Consider the following 16,588-nt stretch of genomic DNA (forward strand, 5'->3'; position numbering starts at 1 on the left):
TGAAAAAAAATGGGTGGATTTTGATGGCCACGAGCTTAATACAGCTTAAAAAACCCCCACAGTACAGAAAAAGTAATGGTTGTGGCCATCTACATGAAGCACATAACTGTATTTCTAGCTCTTAATTTATTTATACTTCAAGCAGCTCTGCAAAAGATGGGTTTCTGTACCCAATCGGACACAAGTAATACAGTTCTTGCATATTTGAGACGTACAGTTGAAACCCCCCATTTTCAGTTCCTGCAAATGGAGCAACAATCTTAAAACACTTAAGATTCTTAAAACCCTGACTGAATACTCCTCCTGTTAAAAATATGAAAAAAAAGTTTTGAATATTATTATCCTTATTGCATTCAGTACTCACTAAAGTCTTGTTTTATCATATAGAAGGGAGGCCACTAGAAGGAAGGGACAGAATCTGAATAAAAGAAGTGGTGTAGAAATAAAGCTGCAAAAGCATTCCAGGAGAGCTTAGGAGGCGGAGTATCAACATGTGCTGGTTACCTTAATCTAAGACCCCTTTAAATCTAAATCAAACCTGTGGATTCAGATTCTCTTAACTAGCCAAAGATTCAGAAATTATTCATGTCAAAATGCATCTTCAGAGTTGAATTTTGCAAGTTTCCCTTAGCTTTTGACTTGCAGGAACTCTGCAAACAGACATTGGAAAAACTTTGGCTTTCAGTTTGGCATGTTGTTTGGCTCTTGCACGCTAGTTATCTGTTCACGTTTACTGTAAATAATGACTAGAAACCTAACCTGCAACTAGACTGTTGAAGTAACTTCTGGAAGGGTTTGTTTCCTTTCCCCCACCCTCTTAAGACTTTTTGTCTTATGGGATTTGTTTGCAATCTGCTCGCTGAAGCTCTGAGGCAAGTTTGCCAGATCTGGGGCTGCATCATCGTTCTGCACATCTGGAAGTGGTTTATGGGCTCTCATTCCTCCAGTGCGGCGTCTGGACTCTGTGCTGTTCCTCAGCAGCAGAGAAAAGAAAACCAGCACAACTCCAAAGTAAACTCTGAAGAGCTTGAAAAAGGAATTGAATCTTAAAACTGTTACTGTGCCCTGTAAGGCCCTTGTGCAGGGGACTTCAAAAGACGATGATGGTCAAGGAAGCTTTGGCAAGAGTGCTTACAGCTGTGGGCTATCTAGGATCCGAGTAAATAGCTCTACAGCCCTTCAAGAGAGAGGAGTTCTGAATACTGTGCTGCTTTGAAGAGGTAAAAAGACTAATTATGCAGGAAATATCTGAGCAGTAATGTCACTGTTAGCTCTCCCTACTACAGCCCCTCGTTTTGTTACAGGATTTGGCAACTGAATTAGGGACTGCTAGGTTCCAGGAACTAATGGCTACAGTCAGGAAAAATTGAGTAAATATTTGCAGAGGAACAAATATTTTTCTCTTAAAAATCAGGGGGTAATCAATCAGAGTTTCTCAGGCTTAAGAATGCTGTAGTTTTAGAACTCAGACTTGTACAAGAGTCTGTTTGAGTTTGGATTTGAAAGTTTAAAATGTGGTTCAGTTTGTGTTGATTTAATGATTTCTGAAGATATAATGAGGCTGTGGCTATCCAACTTTCATCTTGCAGTGATCATCAATATTATTTGTGACTATCATTATGAATCTTAACTAAAAGATAGTAGGCAGCTCTATGGAGCTCAGTGGAAGATTGCTGCTAGCTAAAGTGGGGTTAGAAAGTTATTCCCGAGAGTGTAGGGGATTGTGTTGTCTCTGTTTCTCTAAACAAGTAAACTTTTTTAATGGCTGAGAAGACAATACTTGTGTGTAATGCACGAGAGAAGGGCTTTCTTAGCAGTGGGGTTTTTTTTGACTGATAAGCCTGATTTTTCTCTCTGTGTAAATTAATGCCACATGAAGAGAGCGGGTTGCTGGAATGTAGATAAGTACTGCAGATGCGTAGGGACTTCCAGAAATACTCCTCTCTTGCTACAATTTAGTCATCTGTTGGGACCTAAATACGTGTGAGTATAAGTAGTTTGTAAAGAAAGCATCATCTTAGCTTTTTAAAAAATATTTTTATTGTAATTTGTTAGTTGAAATAGGGACTAATTTAGGATACTGCCTGAACTTGAGCATTAACCAATGAGAGGTGGTCAGTTTTGTGACTCAGGTTTCAAGAATTCTTGCTGTTCCGTCTGCCTTCTCAAGGAGTTGGAATGAACATTTTTATGTGTGCATACAAACTGTCATATATCCTTATCTATGCTTTAATGTATCCATATCTTTATGTATGGGAACGGGAAAAAATTGTTTCTGTCCTATATACAGCTACTGTAGCAAAAAGTTTAGATTACTTAGTTGCATTTTCCCCTCCCCTGCCCTAACTCCTGCTGCTGTTTTTTGCTATTGGGTTGTAGAGGGTTTTTTCCCCATAAACAGTATTTTTTGATCCAGAATTCATCTGAACCCTTGTATTTCCCATAATCCTGTATTTTAGGGATTATGTTCTGTCCTCTCAAGCATAAAGTTATGGCCACTCTTGGGCCTGGTTTACAAGTACAGTTTTAGGGAAATCTACCTCATTTTCTTCAGCATCACAAACAATGTGCTTAAATACAAGCTACTTTGCACAAAACTTCCCCCTTACTGTTAGTGAAAGGACACTGCTGTTAGAAGGTATTTTCACGATTGCTCTGAAATTTTCTGAGAGTTTGAAAGATGCTGCTCCAGTATAAGATTCCCATATGTTTGTGAACATACTCCAGCAAGAGGTTAGTATTTGTGATTGTTATTATGGTTTAGGTAAGATCAGAGATACGTGTAAATGTATTTACAAATTGCATCTTGTGGGTGTTTTAATATTTCTTTGCACATTACTTTAAAATGTGTTAAAAAATTCTTAGTTATTACTGAGGTAGATGATTGGATGGAATTTATTAAAATGCTGTTTTCAACCTATTAGTAGCTTGAATTCAAATATGTAATATTTCTAGCCCAGCATAGTAGTTATTTGTTCCAAAAAAGTTATTTACAAAGATAGAGTTCAGTTTTACCAGGTCAACAGTAAAATTTGATGGTGCAAAATCTTGTCCCTGAAATAAATAACTAGTATTCACTGCTGGTGTTAATTATTTTTCTCTCTCTTTTCTTAATTTTTAAAAATTTATTTTTATTTTATCACAGATCACAGTTCTCATCCAACAGGACAGATGGCTCTTTTAAAGAAAAGTAAGAGAGATTAAAAACATTTGAAATATATATTTTTAAAAGAGGACAGAAGTGTCAAATGCAATTTCTCATGCAGCAATTTTCACAGTTGCATGCAAACTTGTAGTTTTGCTAAATTATGCTTAACTTTTAAGTATACAAATAAGCCTTTTCCTGTTAACTATGTTAGATAAGTATGGCCATAAATTCCATTGATTTAAAATTACGCACTGCTTTACTGCATGAGACTAGGGGGTCTGGAATTTCCCGCTGAGTTCAGGTAGCTGTTGGTTTCATGTGGGTTGTGCCTAGAGCACTGAACCTGGATTTTTTACAGAACTCTGCTAATTAATGCTGTTCATACTCACAGCTGAGGTGTGGCCCCAAGAAATCTGGGGTTCTCATCAGCTGTCAGGGTCAGTGACTGAAAATTGACTGGTGTGTGCCTTCAGTTGTGCATGCACAATTTCTCTGAAGTCAGTGGGTTTTTTCCTCAGCTGATTTAAATTAGCATGGGTTTGGTGATTTATGTTTACCAATTTCAATTTATTCTCATGCCCAGTTCTGACCAGTTGGCCCTTTTGATTGAAATAGTTCAAAACTTTGTTCCCTTTGCTCTTTTGTACACCTTAAATACCTTTTATGGTGGTGCAAAAGTAACAAAAGTAGTCCAATACAAAGAACTCCTATTGTCAAAGTCACTGTCAATGATGGCAATGTATTCCTTCCCTGTTGCACTCAGTGAACCGTCCTGGTACCTGCTCATGGGTGGTTTGTGTTGAATAACTTACACTTGTACAAGACAGTCTGGTAGGAACTGCAAATCAGAATATACAGTAAGGTCTTTGCTGTTGCATGCTTTGTTTTGATTTTACTAATCAAAGTAACTGTGCCAAAATGTTCATGTATTTTCAAATGTTTCAGAACATTTCTGGTTTCAGTAGCATGCTGGGTTTTTCCAGAGTTTTTTTGTGAGTTTTGCTCAAATACGCCTTGAGGATCTGAACATTGAAATTGAAAAAATTCCTCCTGTGTTTGAAGTTTTATTAGGGGAGCGTGAGAGAAGGAGAAGGCTAGGTAAAAATAAACTCATGAAGTCCTGTGATAATAAACAGATAACAAACTAACCAAGAAGAGAAATGGTAAAATTCAAAAACATGTATTTCCTAGTATGGATAACCCATATATATAGGGAGCGTAATGATTTACTGAGCAAATTGTCCAGGAAAATTGGGTAGCTGGAAATGATTGTAATGGGGGAGAGATACTGTTATGTTTTTAACATAAAATTTTTAGCTTGATCAAATAACAGGAGAAAGGAGAATTTGATAAACACAGAAAATACAGGTTATGATATGTACTGGTTGCAAATCAGATTAAAAATCCCACTGGTACTGGGGAATGAGTTATTGTACTGATTGTTAACAAATTCTTCCTTTTGTTTCAGTTAACCAGATATTACTGTTACTTCTTGTCTTAACTGTGTGTGCCATTTTGTATAACAAAGTTCACCAAGTGCCATCTGCATTAAAGAATGAAACAGGTAAATGACTTGTACTTCTGTTTCATTTATGTTCTTGTTTTTGTATTCCTTCTCTCTTCATTTGAACAGTGCTTTTTGTCTTACTGAATCCTGTTTGCCCTGCAGTGGACGAGCTACTCACGCTGTTGCATTTGGTCTGGGATGTGGAATTTTTTTGCTTCTGAGTTGCTTGAATAAAATGGTTGGAAATTGCTATAATGACTAAGAATTGGCATTCTGATTCAAATTTTTATCCAGATGTCACTGATGTAGATGGAAGCTGGAGTATATGCTTATTTGTGCTGAACAGTATTGGAGTTGTCAAATTATAATAAACTTTGATCACGACTTGCCCCTTTAGGAATATTATTGGCCTACATATTCATTTCAGATAGACCATCAAATCTTGACATAATCTACAGCAGAAGTTTTTGCTGGAATTTTTATAGTGACAGAAACCCTCTAGGGTTGATATTGTTGGACTGGTACTGAATATTTATACTAATAGCTTATTCATTGTTCCCAAGATAAACGAATTCTGTCTTGGTATAAACAACTTTTTTTCTGTGTATTTTTGTTGGGGCTGTTACAGGTTTAATGGTTATGTTTTAATCAGTGTAAATATATCTGTATAAGTTTTTAAGTTAATCAGTGCTAGGGATAAAAATCTTCCTTAGCAGTAATGTGAACTGATGCGGTATTGTTTAGATTTTTTCCCTTTTATCATTAGCAACTTCCTGCTGGTACAAATTTTGCAGTATACCTTTCTAGTCTGCTTCCCAAGGAAATAAAGCTCATGCCATTGCACCATCTCTTCGTCTTAACCTCTTTCCTTTGATAATTTTGGAACCTATTGATCAATTTGTACTAAATATAACCGAGAAGGAAAAGTCTCAAAGGTATTCAAATGTCTTCAGGTTTCACGTGAATAAGCAGCTACATGGAAGACAAGCTGAATTGTGCTGAGTTGAAGAGCCAAAACTCTTATGTATTCTGTTTGGAAGCATCTAACAGTCCAGTCAATCTGCATGTAGTTCTGGAGTAGCGACAGCTCACGCTGTGTGCCTTGCCAGATGCGGATGTGTATAGGATGTGGTAAGGAAATGGGGTGATTGTGATTTGATTCCACTGCTTATGGAACTATATATTCGCTTCTATGACCCAAATCTGATATAAAAAAGATTCTTAATTTTCTATTATAATACATAGTTTTGTTCCTTGTAGTTGATTTGGAGAGTCCTGAGGAAATGGAAGAAGAAATCCCAGTTGTAATCTGCGCTGCTGCGGGCAGAATGGGTGCAGCTATAGCAGCAATCAGTAGCATCCACAGCAACACAGAGGCTAATGTTTTGTTCTACGTAGTTGGGCTGAAGACTACCATCCCACATATTCGGTACATACCAGGCTTATTTTGTTTCATGCTGTAGTTAGGATCAGGTTGTTGTTCCCCTTGGCATGGGCATAAACTTTGGAGGACTTTTCAGGGAAATGTTTCTCCCTTTTATTTAAGTAGTGCTATTGGTAGCAATCCCCAGGGTTCTCTACGTGTAGGAAGAAGGATCACTTTGCTCTACATAAGGCACTGACTGGTATAAAGGGGTGTGAAATAGCCAGACCATGCCCATACCTGTGCCTCTCTGCCTTTTTGTAGATGGGCTGCACAAGAGTCTGTCACAATCTCACTTAGTGGCACTGCACTTACCTCTCATCTGGCACTGTGTCTTAAACTTCAGAGTAGAAAAACTTGCTGTTTAAAGCTAGAGGGTGTATTAAAGGTTATAAATAGAGGCCCAAAGCAGCTTGTAATGAAAGCAAGTTTGGGTATTAAAACTTGCAAACGTTGTCTAAAAGACGAGGAAGATGTGAATCAAAATTAAAACATTATTTCTTAGCAGTTCTCATCTCTGGCTACTGCACTTGTGTATCCTGTGTACCTGCAATTTGTGTCAAAGTGAAAAGATGTAATGTGTGGAGTTCCACAGGGAGTTTTTCCCATCCAGTTCATCAGTAACTTAGATAAGATTGGAGAATGTTCTTTATGAATCTGCAATTGCCATGAAGCTGGAAAAGAGACAGCAGCTATAATGAGGACAAGAGCTGAAAACAAACTAATCATGATGAATTGGAAAAATGAACTGTAAAATGGGATGAAATTCAGTAGAGGTAATGACAAGGTAATGTAGGTGGGAATAGCTGATTGTATTGGCTCAGGGTGAAGAAGGAGTTTGGTAGCACCCATTTGGAAAACTACGGAATTATGACTAACTGATCACACTGATTCACTGCTTTGGGTTTTTTTTTAAGAACAGGTTAAACAAATGTCTGTGTGCAATAGCTGTAGACATAGTGATTCTGTCTTGAGATAGAAGAGTTTGAGTGAGGTTTCAAGGTCTCTTATTCTCCTATGAGTCTGTGAATGTAATACTGGAAGTACTTACCACACACTCAATATTTCTTTTATCACAGAAAATGGATTGAAAATTCTAAACTGAAAGAAATAAAATTTAAAGTTGTGGAATTCAACCCTATGGTACTGAAAGGAAAAATCAGACAAGATGCATCACGTCCTGAGCTACTCCAGCCTGTGAGTAAATGAACATCATGTAACAAATTTTCAGGATTTTTAACGCTTATTACAGACTTTAAAATATTCTAGATCTCTGTTCCATTACACAACGAGGGCATAAGCCAGAGAAGCCACATCAGGTCCAAATGCTATGCCCTCAGGAAGGAAAAGTTTCCTATGGCAAGCTCCTTGCAACTTTTCTGTCTTGCTGGGACCTCATTATTTGGTGGCATAAACTCGGTAATGTGTATGTGTCATATCTTTAAGAATATATTCATAGTTTATTAGAGGAAAAATCCGATAGTGGGTTTTTTTGTGCCTCCATGATGCAGAGTTGGCTGCATTCTGCTCATGTCCAGGGTTAATTCAGAGGCTAATGAGTAATGTAAATATTACTGGCTGTCAGAAAAGGCAAATCAGATGTTAGAAATTATTAGGAAAGGAGTGAGGATCAAAACAGAGAATGTCATTATGTCACAATACAAATCCATAGTTTTCCCTCATCCTACATGCAATCTTCATCCCTTTATCTGAAAAAGATGTAGCACCACCTGAAAATGTTTCAGTTTGTTCAGAATGTTTGTGCTTGCTGCCCTTTTCTGAGCCTTTGACATTTCTAATTCATGCAAGGAATCAGTGGGTTAAAACTGTTCAGCCTGGAAATGTGGCTTCTAGCGTGACAATAGCCTACGGAACTGAGTGGCATGAGGGACTGGATGGGGGATGGTTGCTCAGTCTCTCTTCAAATGCAAGAACTAATGGACATTAGATTAAATTAGTAGGGGTCACAGAACAAACAAGAAACATTGCACGTTTTTCATGTGATGAGTACTAAATCTCTAGAATTCCTTGCTGAAAGGTCTTGTGAATTTAAAAATTTGCAGGGATTCAGTGAGGACTGAAGTTTATATTTAGACAGATCACATCTGGCTCAGGAAATCCGTTGAGATGAAAATAGCTGAAAGCTAGGAGAATACTTGGAGCAGCTTTTCTGTATGCTTGCTCTATTCTTATTTTTCACTGAGCATCTGCTTAGAACACTCTGAAAGCAGGTGCTGGGTAAAATGGTCTGAACTGGTATGGCTGGTCTTATGTTCTCAGTCTCCTTTCCCCCTGCTGTGTTCTTCGTTGCTATTGTAGAAGTTGTTATCCCGCTTCTCTGTCACCAGTCAAATCATTCCTATAGAGTGGAATGATGACACTGTTAAATTTGGAGTCTTTTGTATGATGTGCACTGTAAAAATGCATTAGGAAGAGCATTGCCAGCAGGTCCAGGAAGGTCATCCTTCCTCTTTACTCCACACTGGTAAGGCTGCATCTGGAGTACTGTGTTTAGTTCTGAGCTCCCCAGTACAAGAAGGATATGGACTTACTGGTCTAAGTCCAACACAGGGCTGCAAAGATGATTAAGGGACTGGAGCATCTTATATATGAGGAGAGGCTGAGAGGGCTGGGGCTGTTCAGCCTGGAGAAGGATCAGGAGGATCTTATCAGTGTCCATAAATACCCGAGAGGAGGGACAAGAGGCAATGAGCACAAATTAAAATACATTACATTTCCTCTGGGCACAAGAAAAAATTTTTGTTGTTTTTTATGGTGAGGGTGGTCAAACAGTGGAGCAGGTTGCCCAGGTTGTTGAGTTTCCATCTGTGGAGATATTCAAAACCCCACTGGGCATTGGCCCCAGCAGCCTGCTTGGGTGGAGCCTGCTTGAGAAGGGGGTTTGGACAAGATGATCTCAAAAGGCCCCTTCCAACCTAAATAATCCTGTGATTATGTGAAGAAGCAACTGTTTGGGGTTGCTTGATTAGGGCCATAGTAAATAAAATAGGGATAAATAATAATATAATGGATTAAAGATACTAGTAGATGGGGGGGAGGGGGAGGAAGCTAGTGCTCAGTGAAGAGAGAAATGAAAACTGATTGTTAGTAGAGACAGAAGCATGAGACTACTATATTAAACAGCTTCACCATATAGTCTTTACCTTTTTTTTCTGTTTAATAGCTGAACTTCGTTCGATTTTATCTTCCTTTGCTTATCCAGAAACATGAGAAGGTAATATATTTGGATGATGATATCATTGTTCAAGGTAAGGTGTCATCTAAAAAGCAGTTTTCAGCAGAATTAAAATCAGTTATTGCAGCTTTTACAGTCGTTTGGAAATATGACATATAATGGAAACTGAGGCAACTGCTAGGAGTGTTGCACTCCAGAAAACTACAAATAATCTGTTTGTTTATTTAAGGGAAAGTCTGAAGAAGAACTCTCCATGTATCTTTTGAATAGTTGATTTTGATCAAAATTGTATGTATGAGTTTCCTTTTAATTGAATCTGGTCAATTGCTGAAAGATATAATGGATTTCACTTAGATGCTGCAATATTTATTGTGAAGTATGTGACATGCATTTCCTGCTAGAATTTGAATTCCCACAAATGCTACCAGTTCCTTATCCAGAATTGCTGTTCTTGAGAGCAAGAGGAATTTACTCAAATAAGAGGGTTAAAAGTGCAAACACTCAAAATATGATTTTGAGCATCTTCAGCTCAGAAGCCATGGCAATTTGTGAATCGTGATCAAAGATTTCAGAGTTTCTAGACAAATAGGAGCAGTGAGAAGACATGAAAATCCTGAAAAATCTTTCATACAAAGAAATCTAATTAAACAAATAATATTTTTTTTAAAGATTAGTTGATGAGTGTTTTTTTCTCTTCTGATTCCCAGTATATATATATTTTTTTTTCCTCTGTAGAGTTGTTGTCCTCCCTTGTTTATCATATTGTTTTCTTGTTATTTTGTAACTTTTAAAATCAGAATGTTGTGGTTTAATCCTGGTAGGCAGCTAAGCACCACACAGCTGCTCACTCACTTCCTCCCATACCCACTCCCAGGGGGATGGAAGAAGAGGATAGGAAGAATAAAAGCAAGAAAACTTGAGGGTCAGGATAAACAAACAAATAATTGTTTAATAAGTGAAGGATAAGTGGAAGAAAAGAGAAGAAAACAAAACAAGTGATGTACTCATTCATCACTCATCACTTCCAGTGGGTAGACTGATGCCCAGCCAGTTTCCCAGCAAGAGTTGGCTAACACATCCCCCCAGACACCCCTCCTTCCCCTTTTATAGCTGAGAATGACATTATCTCTTTGGTCAGTTCAGCCATCTGCCCAGTTGTGTCCCCTCCCGGCCTTTTGTGCACCCCCTGATCTATTCCCTGGTGGGCAGAGTGAGAAACAGAGAAGGGCTTGATGCTGTGCAACCACTGTTCAGCAAAAGCTAGATCATTAGTGTGCTATCAGTACTGTTTTGATCAAAAATCTAAACCCCAGCACTGTGAAGAAAATTAGCTCTATTCTAGCCAGGCCCAGTACACAGGGACAACAAAAACATTTTATCTATCCTTGTTCAATGTTAAAGGGATGTTCTAGTAAAAATTTCTTCTGGAAAGGACTGAGTATAGATATAATTTTGGCCTAAATTAATCTTTGCTGTAAGAACATTGAGATCAGTGAATTTACATATGACAAAGGTTTAATTTTATTCTCTACTGCTTCTCCATACCTTTTTATAGTTTTGTCTCTTTAGTGGCAGATTTCAGAATATCTGCACTTAAAGGGGCTGCCATTAGATGAAATAAATAGGATAAATCTGAAATGTAAAATCTAAAATATGGTTAATCTGCTCTGCCTGTTACATTTTAATTTGCAATAGACTTTGTATCACAGTTCTTCAATGTGTGTTTCCAGTGGTTATCTCTGCTTTTTGGTTTTGTTTGAAACAGCAATGTTTAACTCTTTGAAAGGTTCTTAGAGTCTTCATTTACATGAGCTTCAGTTTCATGAGCACTTTGAGCTGAGCCCACCTCTTCCTCTGCATCCCTCCTTGCACCTGCACAGGCGATCACCAGAAATGTGATTACTTTCAGCCTGCATTAGTTCCCTGGTAGGAGTCAAGGCAGTGTGGCCAGGAGAAGAGGGGAGTTAGGGCTTTCTCTGGCATTGGGGTGTCAGTTTATGTCAGCTGATAGCTGATTTCTGGAGCTGCGGGGTAAAGGTGCCGTTTCACATTACAGCTCACGGTAGGCTGCTGCTGACGGAAGTGGCCTCTTCTGTCCCCCGGCAGCTCCTGTGACTTGTCACACACGCTCGTGCAGCTGCAGAATAAGCTGATTCATCTGGCTGACCTGGCAGAACACTAGCAGTACAAAAAACCCCCCAAACCGAAACCTTTTTGCTGTGAGGTGAGACTATTCTCTGTCGGGTGTCTCTGCAGTGGGAGTGAGACTTCTGGCAGGGTAAGGAGTTGGGGGTTTTCGAGGCTTAACTTTGGGATCACTTGTTTGGTGGTCATTGCTTTCTGCAAAGCAGTGAGAATGAAACATACTGAACTCAGGGTGTCAGCCAGAATTGTTTGTTTGTGGGGTTTTTTTTTTTCTTTTTCTGCTTTCCTCTTGAAAAAGCAGAAGCTATTTAGAATCAGGAGAAAATATTTAGCAAGGCATGTTGATCTTCACCAATTGAATGTAATTAAAATTCTATTCCTTGGTGGGACATGAGTCCTAAAACAAGTTTTCCAACCAGCTGATGAGTTCAGACAAATAAATAATCTCTTATTTCAGAAATAGTACTTTCAGTGTCTGCAGTGTGGGGAATGTTTTTTGGTTACTAGTCTTTTAATGAGCTCACCTCAGGCTGCTGGGCCATATGTGGCCTTCCAAGAGAATTCATCTTACCTGTGACAGACTCATGCCCAGCAGCGAAGCTGGTAGCTGTAAGGCATTTGGGTGCAGACTCACTCAGTTGCTGTGGCAGCACTGCCACCTGCCCTGAACCTGTTCCAGCACATCTGGGTACCCGCTAGTCAGGTGATGGGTGAGATGCCAGGCATTACATTATTTCCCTCCACTAGCAAGGAGTTGGGTGGTCTGTGAGGCCAGCAGGGATGGTCAGGTGTGACAGACACATTTCAGCTGGTCAGTGCTGGGAATCCAGGTATCTTACTAAGAGGTATAAACATAACCAGGAAAACCTGATCTGTGCAAGAGATTGAAGTGGCACTTCTGTGGGACTTGAAGAAGATCAGAAAAATTGCCTTTGCCCTCCCTCTCCAAAGGCAAGCTCTAAGAATGTAGAACTTTGTAACCAGGCTGAATACTGATGACAATATCTAAAGATAGGCCTTAGACATCCAGGTACAGGACTCAAATTTGAAAATCGTCCCATATGACAAAATTCAGTCTTCATTAATCTGTGTTGTCCCCTCAAATCAGTATGTTTGTAGCTAACATGTATGAGAACAGAAGTTATTCTATCAACTTTGTAGCAGTGCAGTAGGTTTCTTATGCTTTTGACCTTCCTGTGATCAGGTGACATCCAGGAACTCTATGACACCAAGTTAGCTCCTGGACATGCTGCAGCTTTTTCAGATGACTGTGATCTGCCTTCTACACATGAAATGGTTAGAAGTGTAGGGATGCAGGTAAGATGCTATTTTGGAATTCTAATAATGAATGTATTTACCCACAAATGTAAGACGATTTTATACATTTTCCCCTAAGTGAGTTATGGTTTTGGTTTTTTTTTTTGATAGCTTTGTAAGTTTTACAGGTAATCAAGAACTCCTTTTTGTAGTAACTATAATGCTTTGCAGAGTTCCTTCCTGTGATAATTTAAATCTCCATTGTTCTTTGGATTCTGCTAAATTATGTTTGATGTTTTGCCATCAGTAGATCATGAGCATTTATGGAACATCTAATGAAGACAGAATATATATTTGTAGTCATCAAATTGCATATGGAATTTAGGAAAACAAGTTTAAATGCTAATTCCTGAGCTGAGTTCCCCAGAATTGTCAGTGAGTCCCTCTAGCATTAGTGCTGTACGAGTGATGCTACATCATTTAGAGTAAGCTACAGAAAGACAAACATGTGGTGAGGGCAGAGCCTTATCACACTTCCATGAAACAATACTGTGAAAAAAGTAATTTAGTGGCTGGAAGTATCCTGTCTTTCAGCCTTGTGTAGCCATCATCTACAAACTCAGCTTTGGGAGCATGTAGTCTCCATGTCTGTGGTAGAGAGATGCATTTACACTTACCTTTGTAGAGAATCATAGGGGATAAACCTACTTTTTTTTATTTCTTAGAACACATACATGGGATTCCTGGACTACAGAAAGCAAGCGATCAGAGATCTTGGCATCAGCCCCAGCACCTGCTCCTTTAATCCTGGAGTAATTGTTGCTAACATGACTGAATGGAAACATCAGCGGATTACAAAGCAGTTGGAAAAGTGGATGCAAAGAAATGTGGAGTATGTGTAGAAATCTAGCTTTGCGCTTTAGTTCTAATACTCAGTTTACCGTTTTATTTTCTGTTTAAAAGCTCTTACAAATTTTTTGACTCCAAACAGTCTGTCTTTGAGATCTCCTCAAGCAAAGTCGCTCATCTTCTAGAATTTCCATCTGCTTAAATATGACCAATTGTGTACCAGGAAACGACCACCTGCAGTTTTAGTCTTGTGTTTAATTGCAAACCACACTGAATCCTGAGGGACACTAAGAACATGTGGTTCTTGTTTGTTCTGGGTGACCAGCATCACTTGGGATCAAGCCACTTATGATCTTCCTTTCCTGAGGCTGCCTTAAAGAAGGAGGAATGTTTCTTTGTTTGTGTGGTGTGTCTCCTATTATAATGTCAGCCAAACTGTAACTGGACACCATATTTCTTAAATACCAGTAGAAAACACTTACTATAGATGAATGAAATTTGACATGAAAGGTGCCTTTTTGGTATTGACCATGAACAAGTCATGACAGTGAAACAACACTGTTCATTTTTTTATGCTAGTTCACTAACATAAAAAATGTTGCAAACTTGTTTATTTTCCTTCTCTGCAGAGGGTTAAGTTTAAATTTAGTAAGGCTACACTGAAACTGAATAGCTTGTGCTATTGGACTATGTCCTTAACTTGTTAATTTCAGAAATGGAGAGACACAAATGATAAGCATGTGAACAAATGAAAAGCCAATGTCTTTCTCTAGCTCTGCTTATGTAACATATCCTGACAAGCTATTGCTGTGCTTCCAGAGTTTGAAAAAACTCCATGAATATTACTGCAAATTCGATCTATAAAGTTGATGTTATACCTTAATAACACATTCGTGTTCCTTTTAGCTGGATTTTGAAATGACCGTGAAATAAATTGCTTAGCAGTTGAAACCCATTTTTGAGGGGAGGTTATGATTTTTTTGTTCTGTGGCTTTTAAGTATCCCCTGGTACTTCCCAGGTTTGCTTCTGTGGGGCTGGGCGGGTGGGTGGCACCGCGGTGTCCCCCAGTGTGGGGGTGGCGTCGCTCCTGTGCCGACTGTCTGGCCAGGCCTCAAGCACACTGTGGTCAGACTGTGGCTGCTACCTCCTAATGCCTCCTCTTACAGTGACTTGGCTTTATCTAGCCCTGGATTTATCACAAAATTCATAGGAAATGGATATCCCTTAGATGTTAGTTTATACTAACTAGAATGTCAAAATCTGATTTGAAGTTAATTTACGGGTCTAAAAGCTGGGAGAGGGAGGAAAGGGGAAGAAATAGGGAATGAAACACATGGAAACGTGTATTTTCTGAAGAAATCAGGCTAAATTGTTTGATTCCTTTATGTTAACAGCTTTCCCTCTACTCTAGACTGTCAGCCTTGCAGCAGCATGTAGAGGTAACTGGCATCATGTTGGGTCTGACTCCCATTTTGCTTCGTAGCAACAACTTTTCCAACAGGAATCAGTTGCAAATACAAGCAATTAATGTCATTAGGAAGGAGTATGCTGAAAATTGGTCTGTTCAGAATGATTTTGAAATTTGCCAGAATACTTCTTTTTAACCTTCTGCCTTTTGTACTAAAATTCTTTGATTGAAGTTTTGATCATTTTTTTTCCCCCCTCCTTTTTGCAGGGAAAACCTCTACAGCAGCACCCTTGGGGGAGGTGTGGCAACCTCTCCCATGCTGATTGTATTTCATGGAAAGTATTCCACTATTAATCCTATGTGGCACATAAGGCATCTTGGTAAGTTTAACTTCCCACCATTTGCAGCTGGAACAAAATAAAGTGAGTGATTTGTAAGACTCTGATACAGGACCTTACGCTACTTTACCACAATGCATTTATTACTTTATACCTCAGATCCACAGTATGTAATCCCTGCCTCCCCCAACACTCTTTAGTCCTGCTTTCTTCAGGGTAGGGCAGAATGTAGGGGCTCCCCAGGGGTGTCACAACACAAATATCTGAACAGGGCACACAAACAAAATAGTTGCACCCCTGAAAAAAAAAACCCACCAAAACCCTAACAGTTATTAAATTGGATTAAAAAAAAAAAGGAAAAAAAAAATACCAAGGACAGAGTAAGTTACATGTTTGACTTGTATTGTCATAAAATTTGGAAAGAATACATGAAACATCTCAATATCCTGAGAGACTGAAAAACTGAGACACTCTTTTAGTAGGCCCGGTGGAAGATGATGGGATGCCTGGCAGTGTTTGTCTATTCAGCATTCAGGAGGATGTAGTTACCTCTCACCTGGGAATGGTGAATTATCCTGAGAGAAAGATAATGGCTTAGCTGGTACAGTAAAATGAATTCTTTTTTTTTTTTTTTAACCCCAGCTATGACAAGATGTTAAAAGTGTTGAGAGGAAACTCACTGATTTTTTGCTGCTGCATTATGAGGCATGAGGCTGAGAAAAACCTATCATACAACTAGTTGTCTATTGTAAAACCATACTAATTATATTTCTTAAAAAAACCCCACACCTGAATTTATCTCACTCTATAGTGTCTTCCATTATTAAAATAAAAAATTTAAATCCAGTTTTTAATCTACCCATGCAGGTTGGAGTCCTGACAGCCGTTACTCTGAGCATTTTCTTCAAGAAGCTAAATTACTTCATTGGAACGGGAGATACAAGCCTTGGGACTATCCCAGTGTTCACACTGATCTCTGGGAAAACTGGTTTATTCCTGACCCTTCAGGGAAGTTCAAATTAACTCGTCCTGATAGCTGATACTGAAACCACTTAAGTGCATCCATATGCTATGTTTTGCAGTATGTGATAGTTTGAGATACAACATGTTGTATAATTAACTGATTTTAGAAAACTAAGTATTTGTTAAATATATGAATAAATGACCACCAATTTTGTGTGCTTATGGCTGGAGAGGGAGGCTGGAGTGAGTTACACAGTTCAGATTATCTGGACTTTCACGTAAAGTGAGGAAACAAGTTTACTTGACGACGAAGTATTTTAATTAAATGTTTACAGAGCTTTGTGACTCCCTTC

The 16,588-nt window shown here is 38.7% G+C and overlaps 1 protein-coding gene across 1 annotated transcript; it reads left to right on the forward strand.

The window, feature by feature from the left end:
• Positions 1 to 1,075: 1,075 nt before the first annotated feature.
• On the forward strand, positions 1,076 to 16,471 carry GLT8D2 (glycosyltransferase 8 domain containing 2). Its single transcript, XM_074901958.1, has 10 exons — positions 1,076 to 1,220; positions 3,146 to 3,190; positions 4,617 to 4,712; positions 5,916 to 6,084; positions 7,158 to 7,275; positions 9,263 to 9,347; positions 12,624 to 12,736; positions 13,402 to 13,568; positions 15,202 to 15,314; positions 16,140 to 16,471. Exons 2-10 carry the CDS (start codon positions 3,172 to 3,174, stop codon positions 16,310 to 16,312), a joined length of 1,053 nt encoding a protein of 350 aa, XP_074758059.1. The 5' UTR covers positions 1,076 to 1,220; positions 3,146 to 3,171; the 3' UTR covers positions 16,313 to 16,471.
• Positions 16,472 to 16,588: the final 117 nt, after the last annotated feature.

This window comes from Athene noctua, chromosome 3 (assembly GCF_965140245.1).
Source record: "Athene noctua chromosome 3, bAthNoc1.hap1.1, whole genome shotgun sequence".
Lineage (NCBI taxonomy): Eukaryota > Metazoa > Chordata > Aves > Strigiformes > Strigidae > Athene > Athene noctua.